Source organism: Rana temporaria, chromosome 5, assembly GCF_905171775.1.
Source record: "Rana temporaria chromosome 5, aRanTem1.1, whole genome shotgun sequence".
NCBI lineage: Eukaryota > Metazoa > Chordata > Amphibia > Anura > Ranidae > Rana > Rana temporaria.
This window is the reverse complement of record NC_053493.1, coordinates 19,861,177-19,875,940: the sequence shown is the minus strand read 5'-3', so window position 1 is coordinate 19,875,940 and position 14,764 is coordinate 19,861,177. Positions and strand designations below refer to the sequence as shown.

Below are 14,764 nucleotides of genomic sequence, written 5' to 3'. Positions count from 1 at the left end.
ACCCCCAAATTCCTATACCCCTTCTCCTCCATACCTAACCCCCCAAATTCCTATACCCCTTCTCCTCCATACCTAACCCTCAAATTCCTATAACCCTCCTCCATACCTAACCCCCAAACTCCTATACCCCTTCTCCTCCATACCTAACCTGCCAAACTCCTATAGCCCACTCCTCCATACCTAACCCCCAAATTCCTATACCCCTCTCCTCCATACCTAACCCCCAAACTCCTATACCCCTTCTCCTCCATACCTAACCCCCAAACTCCTATACCCCTTCTCCTCCATACCTAACCCCCAAACTCCTATACCCCTTCTCCTCCATACCTAACCCCCAAACTCCTATACCCCTCTCCTCCATACCTATCCCCCAAACTCCTATACCCCTTTGCCTCCATACCTAACCCCCAAACTCTTATACCCCTCTCCTCCATACCTACAGTGAGGGAAAAAGGTATTTGATCTCCTGCTGATTTTGTATGTTTGCCCACTGACAAAGTAATGATCAGTCTCTAATTTTAATGGTCGGTTTATTTTAACAATGAGAGACAGAATACCAACAAAAATATCCAGAAAAACACATTTCAAAAAAGTTATAAATGGATTTGCATTTTAATGAGTTTAAGCCCCTTCGCAAAACATGACCATAGCCGCAGACTGTATCACTTGGCCCCGCCCCCGGTGCAGCGTGTCATTAAATGTGATTGACAGCAGCACAAGCATATGGCTGCGCTGCTATCCATCCAATCTAGCCAATCAACGGCCAGACTGAGTGGAGAAGAGGACGTTGAGGGCGAGCGCAGCAGGTGAACAGGTTTAGGTAAGTAAAACGGGGGGCCATCATTGCCAGGTTTTTTTTTCACCTTAATGCATAGGTGATGCATTAAGGTGAAAAAAAACACAAAGCTTTACATCCCCTTTAAGGTTTTGAGGCTGAAGTTTGGCAACTCGAACCCTCAGCTCCCCCCACATATTTTCAATAGGATTAAGGTCTGAAGACTGGCTAGGCCACTCCAGGACCTTAATGTGCTTCTTCTTGAGCCACTCTTTTGTTGCCTTGGCCGTGTATTTTGGGTTATTGTCATGCTGGAATACCCATCCATGACCCATTTTCAATGCCCTGGCTGAGGGAAAGAGGTTCTTACCCAAGATTTGACGGTACATGACCCCGTCCATCATCCCTTTTATGCAGTGAAGTTGTCCTGTCTCCTTAGCAGAAAAACACCCCCAAAGCATATTGTTTCCACCTCCATGTATGACGGTGGGGATGGTGTTCTTGGGGTCATAGGCAGCATTCCTCCTCCTCCAAACATGGCAAATTGGGTTGATGCCAAAGATCTAAATTTTGGTCTCATCTGATCACAACACTTTCACCCAGTTCTCCTCTGAATCATTCAGATGTTCATTAGCAATCATCAGATGGGCTGTACATGTGATTTCTTAAGCAGGGGGACCTTGCGGGCGCTGCAGGATTTCAGTCCTTCACGGCGTAGTGTGCTACCAATTGGTGACTATGGTCCCAACTGTCCTGAGATCATTGACAAGATTCTCCCGTGTAGTTCTGGGCTGATTCCTCACCGTTCTCATGATCTCAGAAACTCCACAAGGTGAGATCTTACATGGAGCCCCAGACCGAGGGAGAGTGACAGTTATTTCCAGCCTTGTGTAGGTCTACAATCTTGTCCCCGACATCTTTGGACAGCTCTTTGGTCTTGGTCATGGTATTGAGATTGGAATCTGATTGATTGTTTCTGTGGACAGGTGTCTTTTATACAGGTAACAAGCTGAGATTACGAGCACTCCCTTTAAGAGAATGCTCCTAATTTCTGCTCGTTACCTGTATAGAAGACACTTTGGAGCCAAAAATATTGCTGATTGATAGGGGATCAAATACTTTTTTTACTTATTAAAATGCAAATCAATTTACCGTATTTGCCGGCGAATAAGACGACTGGGCGTATAAGACGACCCCCTAATTTTCCAGCCAAAATGTTGGTTTTGGGATATACTCGCCGTATAAGACTACCCCCTTCCTACTAGTCATGCCTCGCCTCACGGTGCCACCATTACATGCCAGACTGTGCCACTACATGCCAGACTGTTCCCCATTACATGCCAGACTGTGCCCCATTACATGCCAGACTCACTGTGCCCCATTACATGCCAGACTGTGCCCTTACCTTATCCGAAGACATGCAGAATCGCGGCCGTACATTTTTTCAAAAGCCGCGCCTCCTACTTCTTCTGTTCCGTGATAGGCGGAACACTCAGCTTCCCAGGAGGCACTGTGTTCAGTGTTCGCCTATCACGGAGGCCCTCTCGTCCGAGGACGAGAGGGCTTCTGTGATAGGCGGACACTAAACACAGGACGAGAGGGCCTCCGTGATAGGCGGACACTAAACACAGTGTCTCCTGGGAAGCTGAGTGTTCCGCCTATCACGGAACAGAAGAAGTAGGAGGCGCGGCTTTGAAAAATGGACGGCCGCGATTCTGCATGTCTTAGAATAAGGTAAGGGATGTTAGGTTACCGGCGTATAAGACGACCCCCCGACTTTTAAGAAGATTTTAAGGGGTTAAAAAGTCGTCTTATACGCTGGAAAATACGGTTTAACTTTTTTGAAATGCGATTTTCTGGATATTTTTGTAGTTATTCTGTCTCTCACTGTTAAAATAAACCGACCATTAAAATGATAGACTGATCATTTCTTTGTCAGTGGGCAAATGTACAAAATCAGCAGGGGATCAAATACTGTTGTCCCCTTACTGTAACCCCCAAACTCCTATACCCCTCTCCTCCATACCTAACTCCCAATCGTATATACTCCTCCTCAATGCCTAAGCATCTTTATGGTCTCAAAGTTGGGCTAAAAAAGTTATTATTGTTTTGTAATTTACTAGTTACTGGAATCTCTATTTAGATATTCCTTCATTGCCATATATTTCTGTCTGTGTTCCTGTTGCAGATGTTCCCTCACTTCCTGTCTGGTGATGTCAGCAGGATAGGAAGTGAGGAAAAATCTCTCTAAAGGTGCCTCAGACAGCAGTAAGAACCCAACAGAAATTCTAAACCTTCTACACTCCTTTCAAAACTAGAAAAGATTTGCTTTGTAAAGCGTGTCGTGTGTGTGGAAGTGCCCTTGATATGTGCTCATAACAAGATCCAACTTACACCGTGCTCTTTGGCTGATCTGGCGACTTGCAGCAGGACATCTTCCTCCACGAACGGTCGCACGGCGTCATGGATGATCACCACCTCCGGTTTCTGCAGCGCCGGCCCCAGCGAATGATCTTCTAAGAAAGCTCGGAGCCCGTTGAAGATGGAGCGGTGGCGTGTCACCCCCCCTTCCACTAGGGTTATACGTTTGTGTCCATAGGTGTGAATGATGGACTTCATCAAATCCACGCTCTCCGCAGCTACCACAACAATGATGTCCGATATCCAGGTGACTCTGCAAAAAAAAAGGAGGAAGCGCATTCGTTATAATGAAGGCAACACATAGTCAGATTTGTTACAGATTTGTTATAATTTATCAAACATCTATACAGCTGAACTACTTGTAGCTAAACTGTTCTACTTGCCAAAGGATTTGTAATACCGTTCACCCACTCTTCACTTAGGGGGTTAGGAATTGAGGAAAGGTATTGGAGTTCATGGGTTAGATAAAGAGGAGGGGTATAGGAGTCGGGGGATTAGGTACAGAGGATGGGTTAGAGGCATTGAGGGATTAGGTACGAAGGAGGAGGCGTAGGAGTTGGGGGATTAGATACAGAGAAGAGGGTTTAGGAGTTGGGGGATTAGATACAGAGAAGAGGGTTTAGGAGTTGGGGGATTAGGTATAGAGAAAAGGTGCAGGAGTTGGGGGATTAGGTATAGAGAAAAGGTACAGGAGTTGGGGGATTAGGTATAGAGAAGGGGTACAGGAGTTGGGGGATTAGGTATAGAGAAGGGGTACAGAAGTTTGGGATTAGGTATGGAGAAGGGGTGTAGGAGTGGGAGGATTAGGTATGGAGAAGGGGTGTAGGAGTGGGAGGATTAGATACGGAGAAGGGGTATAGTAGTTGGGGGATTAGGTACGGAGAAGGGGTACAGGAGTAGGGGATTAGGTATGGAGAAGGGGTATAGTAGTTGGGTGATTAGGTACGGAGAAGGGGTATAGTAGTTGGGGGATTAGGTACGTAGAAGAGGTACAGGAGTTGGGGAATTAGGTATGGAGAAGGGGTGTAGGAGTAGGAGGATTAGGTACAAAGGAGGAGGCATAGGAGTTGGGGGATTAGATACATAGAAGAGGGTTTAGGAGTTGGGTGATTAGGTACGGAGAAGGGTACAGGAGTTTGAGGATTAGGTACGGAGAAAGGGGTGCAGGAGTTGGGAGATTAGGTACGAAGGAGGAGACGTAGGAGTTGGGGATTAGATACAGAGAAGAGGGTTTAGGAGTTGGGGGATTAGGTACGGAGAAGGGTACAGGAGTTGGAGGATTGGGTACAGAGAAGAGGGTTTAGGAGTTGGGGATTAGGTACGGAGGAGGGGTACAGGAGTTGGGGGGATTAGGTACGGAGGAGGGGTACAGGAGTTGGGGGATTAGGTATGGAGGAGGGGTACAGGAGTTGGGGGGATTAGGTATAGAGAAGGGGTACAGGAGTTGGGGGATTAGGTACGGAGAAGGGGTACAGGAGTTAGGTATGGAGAGGGGATGTAGGAGTTGGAGGATTGGGTACGGAGAGGGGGTACAGGAGTTGGGGGATTAGGTATGGAGAAGGGGTGTAGGAGTTAGTAGATTAGGTACGGAGAAGGTGTATAGATAGTAGTTGGGTGATTAGGTATGGAGAACGGGCACAGGAGTATTCTCTCTGTGATATATATATATATATATATATATACATATATATATACATACACACACACACAACACCCAACATATTACTACATATACTACAAGGAGTTGGGGAATTAGGTATGGAGAAGGGGTGTAGGAGTTGGAGGATTAGGTACAGGGAAGGGGGTACAGGAGTTGGAGGATAAGGTACAAAGGAGGAGGCATAGGAGTTGGGGGATTAGATACAGATAAGAGGGTTTAGGAGTTGGGTGATTAGGTACGGAGGAGGGGTACAGGAGTTGGGGGATTAGGTACGGAGGAGGGGTACAGGAGTTGGGGGGATTAGGTATAGAGAAGGGGTACAGGAGTTGGGTATGGAGAGGGGATGTAGGAGTTGGAGGATTGGGTACGGAGGAGGGGTACAGGAGTTAGGTATGGAGAGGGGATGTAGGAGTTAGTAGATTAGGTACGGAGAAGGAGTATAGTAGTTGGGGGGATTAGGTACGCAGAAGGGGTACAGAAATTGGAGGATTAGGTACGGAGAAGGGGTACAGGAGTATTCTCTCTGTGATATATATATATATATATATATATATATATATATATATATATATACACACACATACACACACACACACAACACCCAACATATTACTACATATACTACAACAAGGAGTTGGGGGATTAGGTACGGAGAAGGGGTACAGGAGTTGGGGGATTGGGTACGGAGAAGGGGGTACAGGAGTTGGGGGATTAGGTATGGAGAAGGGGTACAGGAGTTGGGGGATTAGGTACGGAGGAGGGGTACAGGAGTTGGGGGATTAGGTACGGAGGAGAGGTACAGGAGTTGGGGGATTAGGTACGGAAGAGGGGTACAGGAGTTGGGGGATTAGGTACGGAGGAGGGGTACAGGAGTTGGGGGATTAGGTACGGAGGAGGGGTACAGAAGTTGGGGGGATTAGGTATAGAGAAGGGGTACAGGAGTTGGGGGATTAGGTACGGAGAAGGGGTACAGGAGTTGGGGGATTAGGTACGAAGGAGGGGTACAGGAGTTGGGGATTAGGTACGAAGGAGGGGTATAGGAGTTGGGGATTAGGTACGGAGAAGGGGTACAGGAGTTGGGGGATTAGGTACGGAGGATTGGTACAGGAGTTGGGGGGATTAGGTATAGAGAAGGGGTACAGGAGTTGGGGGATTAGGTACGGAGGAGGGGTACAGGAGTTGGGGGATTAGGTACGGAGAAGGGGGTACAGGAGTTGGGGGATTAGGTACGGAGGATTGGTACAGGAGTTGGGGGATTAGGTATAGAGAAGGGGTACAGGAGTTGGGGGATTAGGTACGGAGAAGGGGGTGCAGGAGTTGGGGGATTAGGTACGAAGGAGGAGACATAGGAGTTGGGGGTTAGATACAGAGAAGAGGGTTTAGGAGTTGGGGGATTAGGTATGGAGAAGGGGTACAGGAATGGAGGAAGGGTATAGGAGTTAGGAATGGAGGAGGGGTATAGGAGTTAGGAGGTAAGGAAAGGAGGAGGGGTACAGGAGTTAGGAATGGAGGAGGGGTATAGGAGTTGGGAGGTTAGGAATGGAGGAGGGGTATATGAGTTGGGAACTTGGGAGGTTAGGAATGGAGGAGGGGTATAGGAGTTAGGAGGTTAGGAATGGAGGAGGGGTATATGAGTTAGGAGGTTAGGAATGGAGGAGGGGTATAGGAGTTAGGAGGTTAGGAATGGAGGAGGGGTATAGGAGTTGGGAGGTTAGGAATGGAGGAGGGGTATAGGAGTTGGGAGGTTAGGAATGGAGGAGGGGTATAAGAGTTGGGAGGTTAGGAATGGAGGAGGGGTATAGGAGTTGGGAGGTTAGGAATGGAGGAGGGGTATAGGAGGTTAGGAATGGAGGAGGGGTATAGGAGTTAGGAGGTTAGGAATGGAGGAGGGGTATGGGAGGTTAGGAATGGAGGAGGGGTATAGGAGTGAGGAGGTTAGGAATGGAGGAGGGGTATAGGAGTTAGGAGGTTAGGAATGGAGGAGGGGTATAGGAGGTTAGGAATGGAGGAGGGGTATAGGAGTGAGGAGGTTAGGAATGGAGGAGGGGTATAGGAGGTTAGGAATGGAGGAGGGGTATAGGAGGTTAGGAATGGAGGAGGGGTATAGGAGTTGGGAGGTTAGGAATGGAGGAGGGGTATAGGAGGTTAGGAATGGAGGAGGGGTATAGGAGTGAGGAGGTTAGGAATGGAGGAGGGGTATAGGAGGTTAGGAATGGAGGAGGGGTATAGGAGGTTAGGAATGGAGGAGGGGTATAGGAGGTTAGGAATGGAGGAGGGGTATAGGAGGTTAGGAATGGAGGAGGGGTATAGGAGGTTAGGAATGGAGGAGGGGTATAGGAGGTTAGGAATGGAGGAGGGGTATAGGAGGTTAGGAATGGAGGAGGGGTATAGGAGGTTAGGAATGGAGGAGGGGTATAGGAGGTTAGGAATGGAGGAGGGGTATAGGAGGTTAGGAATGGAGGAGGGGTATAGGAGTTAGGAATGGAGGAGGGGTATAGGAGTTAGGAATGGAGGAGGGGTATAGGAATTAGGAGGTTAGGTACAGAGGAGAACTCTGACTGGGAGGTCCTGTAGTACATTCTGCCCATACACAGGACGATGTAGATCGGCGGATCCTCCTCACCTCTCCATGGCCTCCATCGTCCAGCTGATCAGGGCCCTCCCCAGCACTGGGCAGTACTGTTTGGGGGTCTCGCCACCCAGCCGCTCCCCGGTACCCCCCGCCGGGAGGACCACCGACACCCGCCGCACCTCCGCCATCCGTACCGAGCGCCGCCCCTCCCCCTCCGATCATACACACAGGCCGCACCGGAGGGGTTACGGGAATAGGCCGCGCCGGGGGAAAGGCCTCACCGGAGAAATGCACGGGATAGGCCGCACCGGAGGGGTACTGAAATAGGCTTTAAGAGAGGTGCCCCGGGGATAGGCCGCACCGGAGAGGTTGCAGGGATTAGCTGAGGCCGGTGCTGAGAGAAGAGCCGCGCAGGCCCCATCCCCCTCTCCCCTCATGAATCCTCTCTTCTCCATACAGGGCTCAGTTATGCTAAAAGTTGTTCTTTAGAGTTAATTGTGCATTGTGTGGTATTGTTATTGCAGTAAATCGTGCATTTAAATGGCGGAGATAACCGTTTGATTCCGTACGCACGAGCGTTATTTTTCTGCGTTTCTTTTGGCGCGCCGAGTCCTGACGTTGGCGCTCAGACGCGGCCTGTTACCCCCATTCATGCGGTCATGTAATACTATGTTGGAATACAGAAGACGACCCCGTCCGTATTGTGTATTCCCGCCTTTTACACCGCTCACCGCCCGGGTCACACTGCCGTTAACGCACATTGTGTGTGGACAGGTGGTTTATTCTCAGGTCTCACGGATCTCACTGTGGTACTAAATGATACATGCGTTAGCACGCTGCCATTCATGGTGGACGCCATTTTCAAAAATGCACTGAGTGCTGTATTAATGGTGCATATCGGCAGCGCCAGAAGATGCACGAGATGCAACGTACTGCGTTATGGTGGGAATGAGCTGCCAGGGCACCCTGACCCACACCGACCCTCTTTAGAACTCGGTACACTATTATTGCAGCGCAGGTGCGTTGTTTTAGGCATCACTCAGCCGTATCTATCCATACTCCTGTGTGAAGGTCCGACAACGCATGCATGGGATTCCTCAGGTGTTCTCTGAGGCCCCGTACACACGACCGGTTTTCTCGGCAGAATCCAGCAAGAAACTCGATGGGAGACGTATTCTGCCGAGAAAACCGGTCGTGTGTACACTTTTCGCCGAGAAACCCGTCGGGGAAACTCGTCGAGCCAAAAAGAGAGCATGTTCTCTATTTCCTCGTTGGGCAATGGGGACATTTGGCTCGACAAGTTTTTTGACAGCCGAACAAGGAACTCGACGGGGAAAACGATGTGTCGTGTGTACGCGGCCTTAGGGTTGCCACCTTTTCTTCAAGTCAAACCCGAATACTTTAGCGGTGCACTGCAATTTTTTTTTTTATACAAAAAACAATACATATATTTTGCAATTGAATAACATTTCTAATCATATGAAGTTAATCACAAAAGTCACCCTTTACATCACAGTCCACTGAGTTACCACTTTACCTCTGAACTCGCAGAGTTCCCCCTTTACCTCTGACCTCGCAGAGTTCCCCCTTTACATCTGACCCCGCAGAGTTTCCCCCTTTACATCTGAAACCCGCAGAGTTCCCCCTTTACCTCTGACCTCTCAGAGTTCCCCCTTTACCTCTGACCTCTCAGAGTTCCCCCTTTACCTCTGACCTCTCAGAGTTCCCCCTTTACCTCTGACCTCTCAGAGTTCCCCCTTTACCTCTGACCTCTCAGAGTTCCCCCTTTACCTCTGACCTCGCAGAGTTCCCCCTTTACCTCTGACCCCGCAGAGTTCCCCCTTTACCTCTGACCCCGCAGAGTTCCCCCTTTACCTCTGACCCCGCAGAGTTCCCCCTTTACCTCTGACCCCGCAGAGTTCCCCCTTTACCTCTGACCCCGCAGAGTTCCCCCTTTACCTCTGACCCCGCAGAGTTCCCCCTTTACCTCTGACCCCGCAGAGTTCTACCTTTACATCTGACCTCGCAGAGTTCCCCCTTTGCATCTGAACCCGCAGAGTTCCCCCTTTTTACACCTGAACCCGCAGAGTTCCCCCTTTTTACACCTGAACCCGCAGAGTTCCCCCTTCTGCATCTGAACCCGCAGAGTGCCCCCTTTTGCATCTGAACCCGCAGAGTTCCCCCTTTACCTCTGAACCCGCAGAGTTCCCCCTTTACACATCTGAACCCGCAGAGTTCCCCCTTTACACATCTGAACCCGCAGAGTTCCCCCTTTTTACACCTGAACCCGCAGAGTTCCCCCTTCTGCATCTGAACCCGCAGAGTGCCCCCTTTTGCATCTGAACCCGCAGAGTTCCCCCTTTACCTCTGAACCCGCAGAGTTCCCCCTTTACACATCTGAACCCGCAGAGTTCCCCCTTTACACATCTGAACCCGCAGAGTTCCCCCTTTACACATCTGAACCCGCAGAGTTCCCCCTTTACACATCTGAACCCGCAGAGTGCCCCCTTTACACATCTGAACCCGCAGAGTGCCCCCTTTACACATCTGAACCCGCAGAGTGCCCCCTTTACACATCTGAACCCGCAGAGTGCCCCCTTTACACATCTAACCCGCATAGTGCCCCCTTTACGCATCTGAACCCGCAGAGTGCCCCCTTTACGCATCGGAACCCGCAGAGTTTCTCCCCTTTTTGCATCTGAACCCACAGAGTTTCCCCCTTTTGCATCGGAACCCGCAGAGTTTCCCCTTTTTGCATCGGAACCCGCAGAGTTTCCCCTTTTTGCATCGGAACCCGCAGAGTTTCCCCTTTTTGCATCGGAACCCGCAGAGTTTCCCCTTTTTGCATCGGAACCCGCAGAGTTTCCCCTGGTGTAAAGGGGAACTCTGATATAAGGGGTGCTCTGAGATCCCAAGTTTACCTTACTCTACTCACTCAGAGGCAGGAGAGAGAAGGGGGGAGACTTCAGTCACAGACAGGGATGGATGGTGAGCTCACTCACCCCTTGGCAGTCAGCACCTCTCATCCAGATAGATATATCTGAGGCTGCTAGACTTCCAATTGTTCCTTTTTTGAGACACAGCGCTGGGGATTGGAGTGTGGGCAGACACAGAGGGGAAGGGGCGGTAGGAAGAGAAGCCGATCAAGCCCTCTCTCCTCTCCAGTCTGGGTGTGTGTGTGGGGAGGGGCAATTGTTAGTGCTGGCTTTGGGCAGTGTGAAATAGAGTGGAAAACTGCTGTTTCCCAGTTTGACAACCATGCTGGTGCGTTTCATCGAACGCTATCTGCGTTCAGCCTGCACCCGCACTGCTGTCAACTAGGAGCAACGGCTGTGTTTGCAGCTGGTGCATCCCAATACAAATGAGGGGACTGGCTGCGTGTGGATGCAGAGATCACCTGTGGCATCCCATGCAGGCGTAGTGGGCCCTTCACACAGGAGTATGGATAGATCCAGGCCGTGTGAGTGAGGCCTTCGAGTATTGGGATAAAATTCAAAGTGAGTGCAACTCCCTACTTATTGTGTGTTACCGCAGAGGGATGGTGCGAGCCCAGGGGGCAATTTATTGACAGCATTTCTGCAGGGCTGTATCATTAACCCAACCTTGTACATTGCCAGAGGAATGACTATCAGGACTCAAGTACTCACCGAGACCGAAATGCTGAGGGCGGCTCCCTTTACGACCTAGCGCGCGCGCCCCCTGGAGTTGAGACAGGAGGCAGAGGCACAAGGAGGTACCGGTGCCAGCGGGGTAGCAGAACTTGATGGCGACTGTGGTAGGCAGTAGCAGATCCTGCAGGGCGGCAGCCATGGACAGGAGACAGATGGAGACGGGTCCGGAATGCGGGTAAAGTTCAAGTTCAAGGGACAGGCTGAGACAAGTCCGAGGTGCAAGCCAAGGTTCAGGGTCAGGAGACAGCAGCAGATCCGGGTCAAAGGTCAAGGTTTGGAGAAAGCAGCGAAGTCAGAGGCAAGCCAAGCTCAAGTTCCGGGAGAGAGCTGAGTCGGGAGGAATTCCGGGTCAAAGGCACAGAGGAACAGGAACACATACGAGCTGATGACAAACCAGCAACCTGTCTAAAGACAGGGGCTGGTTTAAATAGGGCGGTTATGCCTCTGATTGGTCCCGAGAAGGTGCACGCGCCGGGCCGCCGCACCGCGCACACGCCTAAAGCACCCAGGTATGTGCCAGAGCGCAGATCTACCGCGCATGCGCGCCGCACTGAGGCCAGCAGAGCTGGGACCCTGACAATGACACACTGACAGTTGGGGGTCCCAGAATAATGACACGCTGAAGAATAATGACACGCTGACACATGGGGGTCCCATAACAAGGGCACACACTGACACTTGGGGGTCCTAGAACAACAACACACTGACACTAGGGGGGGTCCCAAAACAGGTGACTGTAGGCTTCCTGCGACCGAGTGCAGGGTGTACCATGATGGGTGTCGCAGTGTTCTGAGGTATAGTCACTTCCATTACCGACTCTGACTGAACACCAGGCATTTGTCTTGGTAAAATAGTGCCCACACTTTGCCCTGGCCAGCTTACCTGCCAGCATGTTGTTGACTCCCTCTGCCTTCTCTCCACCCACTGACTTCTGAAAGTGACGCCTCTTTGTTCCTGGAGGTATTGGACCAAGCATCGGAGCATTTGCACGATTACAAGTACTTGTGCAGATGCTCGGTATCGGCTCCGATACTAGTGTCAGTGTCGGTACAACCCTACTAATCGGTGGCGGTGCGTCCATAAGGGGCACCTGGGCGCCGCCCCCTCTCTCCTGGCACCACTCTATCACCATAGATAGATTCATGCAATGCATGAATCTATCTATGGTCGTGGCTGACACCCCCTATTCAGGTGTCCGGACCCTTTTTTGGGCGCCGGGCACCTGAATTATAGCAGCGGGGTGTTTTTTGGAAGCCCCTGATTAGGCGCCATGCTGTGCGCTCGCAGTTCACTCAGCGTTGTGTTAGCAAAGCAAATTCCTTTGCTTTGCTAACACTGAACCGCCTCTCAGCCAATCAGGTGCTTGGGTCTGTTACCTGTCACCGGATTGGCTGAAACGTCAGGCGCTGTGATTGGACGCCTGATAGGACGAAAGAAGACATGGAGGACGTGCAGGACACCGCTGTTGACCCGCTGCGAGACAGGTAAGTGCCGGGCAGCATTTGATGGGGCACAGTAGCGGCAATTGATGGGAACACTGGCAGCAATATGTGGGCACAGTGGATGCATTTGATGGCACAGTGGCTGCATTTGGCACAGTGGCAACAATTTATGGGCACAGTGGCTGCGTTTGGCACAGTAGCGGCAATTTATGGGTACAGTGGCTGTGTTTGATGGCACAGTAGCAGCAATTGATGGGCACAGTGGCTGCGTTTGATGGCACAGTAGCAGCAATTGATGGGCACAGTGGCTGCGTTTTGATGACACCGTGGCTGCAATTGATGTTTTTCTTTTTTTTAAGGTTTGTTCGCACCCCCCAAAAAAAATTTGAGCGCCAGCCGCCACTGCTACTAATAATACTAATAGTGGACCTCCTTCCAGTACACCAATTAACCACTTAACCCCCGGACCATATTGCTGGTCAAAGACCAGGCCACTTTTTGCGATTCGGCACTGCGTCGCTTTAACTAACAATTGCGCGGTCGTGCGACGTGGCTCCCAAACAAAATTGGCGTCCTTTTTTCCCCACAAATAGAGCTTTCTTTTGGTGGTATTTGATCACCTCGGTTTTTAGTTTTTGAAAAAAAAATAGCGCGACAATTTTGAAAAAAAATTATATTTTTTACTTTTTGCTATAATAAATATCCCCCAAAAATATATAAAAAAACAATTGTTTTCCTCAGTTTAGGCCGATACGTATTCTTCTACATTCTTTTCGTAAAAATAAATCGCAATAAGCGTTTGGTTTGCGCAAAAGTTATAGCGTTTACAAAATAGGGGGTAGTTTTATGGCATTTTTCTTAATATTTTTTTTTTACTAGTAATGGCGGCGATCAGCGTTTTTTTTTCCGGTACTGCGACATTATGGCGGACACTTCGGACACTTTTGACACATTTTTGGGACCATTGCCATTTTTATAGTGATCAGTGCTATAAAAATGCATTGATTACTGTAAAAATGCCACTGGCAGGGAAGGGGTTAACACTAGGGGGCGCGGAAGGGGTTAAGTATGTTCCCTGGGTGTGTTCTAACTGTAGGGGGGGGGACCGACTGGGGGAAATGACTGATCGCTGACGGTCAGGCATTTCTCCCCTGACAGGACCGGGAGCTGTGTGTTTACACACACAGCTCCCGGTTCTCGCTCTGTAACGAGCGATCGCGGGTGCCCGGCGACGATTGCGCCCGCCGGGATCAGGGACGAGCGGGAAAAAACGGCGTGAAAATTTAGAGCCTGTTCTAAATTTTTAATGCCCATTTTTAACGTCGCGAAAAATGCTCTGGAGCCCACACACGATCGTTTTTAATGACATTAAAACAAAAATGACATTTTTTCACATCGCGGAAAACGTTTGTGTGTGGCATAACTGCTTCGCCCCTATTGGCTGCTGGGAGAGATGACGTATAGCTACGTGATCTCGCCCAGCAGAGCCGACCTGCCGCTGTATAACTGCGGCGACTGGCCGGCAAGCAGTTAAAGAACAATCAAGAAGGTCCTCATAAGCCCTTTTCAGTCTAAATGGCCGACAGTAGAGACCAATGGGCCGCATGTAGTCTCAGGCCACATTCCATGTTTTTGTGGCGCAATCATCTATAACAGATTTCAGTATCTGTCACATGAAGACGATTTGTATTTGATCACATTGCTCCCTTACATGTACGAGAGCCGGAGTGACGTAAGAGGAAGTAAATCATCTGAACACATCTTGCAGTTATTAAAGCGCTATTGAAGCCAAACAATAATTTAGTGTGCGGACATAATAAGAAATGTCACGTTGGAAGTTAACATATTATCACAATAAAACTGAGCTGGTGATGCAGTGCAGAGGAATCCTGATTGTTTTTCCAGTCGCTGAGATGTTAAACATAACATGTATTGTTTTACAAACATTAAAATGTCTCCATTAGTAACTCAATAAGTTTCATAAGTTGCTTAAATGTGCACCTGATCTGAAGTCCTATTTCCTCCCACTTGTCCCTGGGATTACATTAGTATATTAGTTTTGTTATTTATAGTAGTCAATTTTCTTTTAACTCTTTTTAAAATGGACTTGTACTCCATTTAGCTTAAAGCGGAGGTTCACCCTTAAACATTTTTCTAACATTACATTGTGCTCACTTGCAACATTGACAGTATGCATTTTTTTTATTTTTTTTGCTGTACATA

General features: G+C 49.5%; 1 protein-coding gene across 2 annotated transcripts in view; it reads right to left on the bottom strand.

The window, feature by feature from the left end:
• CRPPA (CDP-L-ribitol pyrophosphorylase A) overlaps positions 1–7,886 on the bottom strand; it is a 313,658-nt gene extending 305,772 nt beyond the window's left edge. Inside the window, exons 1-2 of one of the 2 annotated variants that reach the window (XM_040352251.1) lie at positions 7,480–7,886; positions 3,170–3,449 (exon numbers count right to left, since the gene is read on the bottom strand). In XM_040352251.1, the coding sequence (XP_040208185.1) occupies positions 3,170–3,449; positions 7,480–7,616 (417 nt within the window). In that variant the 5' untranslated portion in view covers positions 7,617–7,886. The remainder of the gene's footprint in view (positions 1–3,169; positions 3,450–7,479) is intronic. The other variant, XM_040352250.1, reaches the window with a different exon arrangement.
• Positions 7,887–14,764: the final 6,878 nt, after the last annotated feature.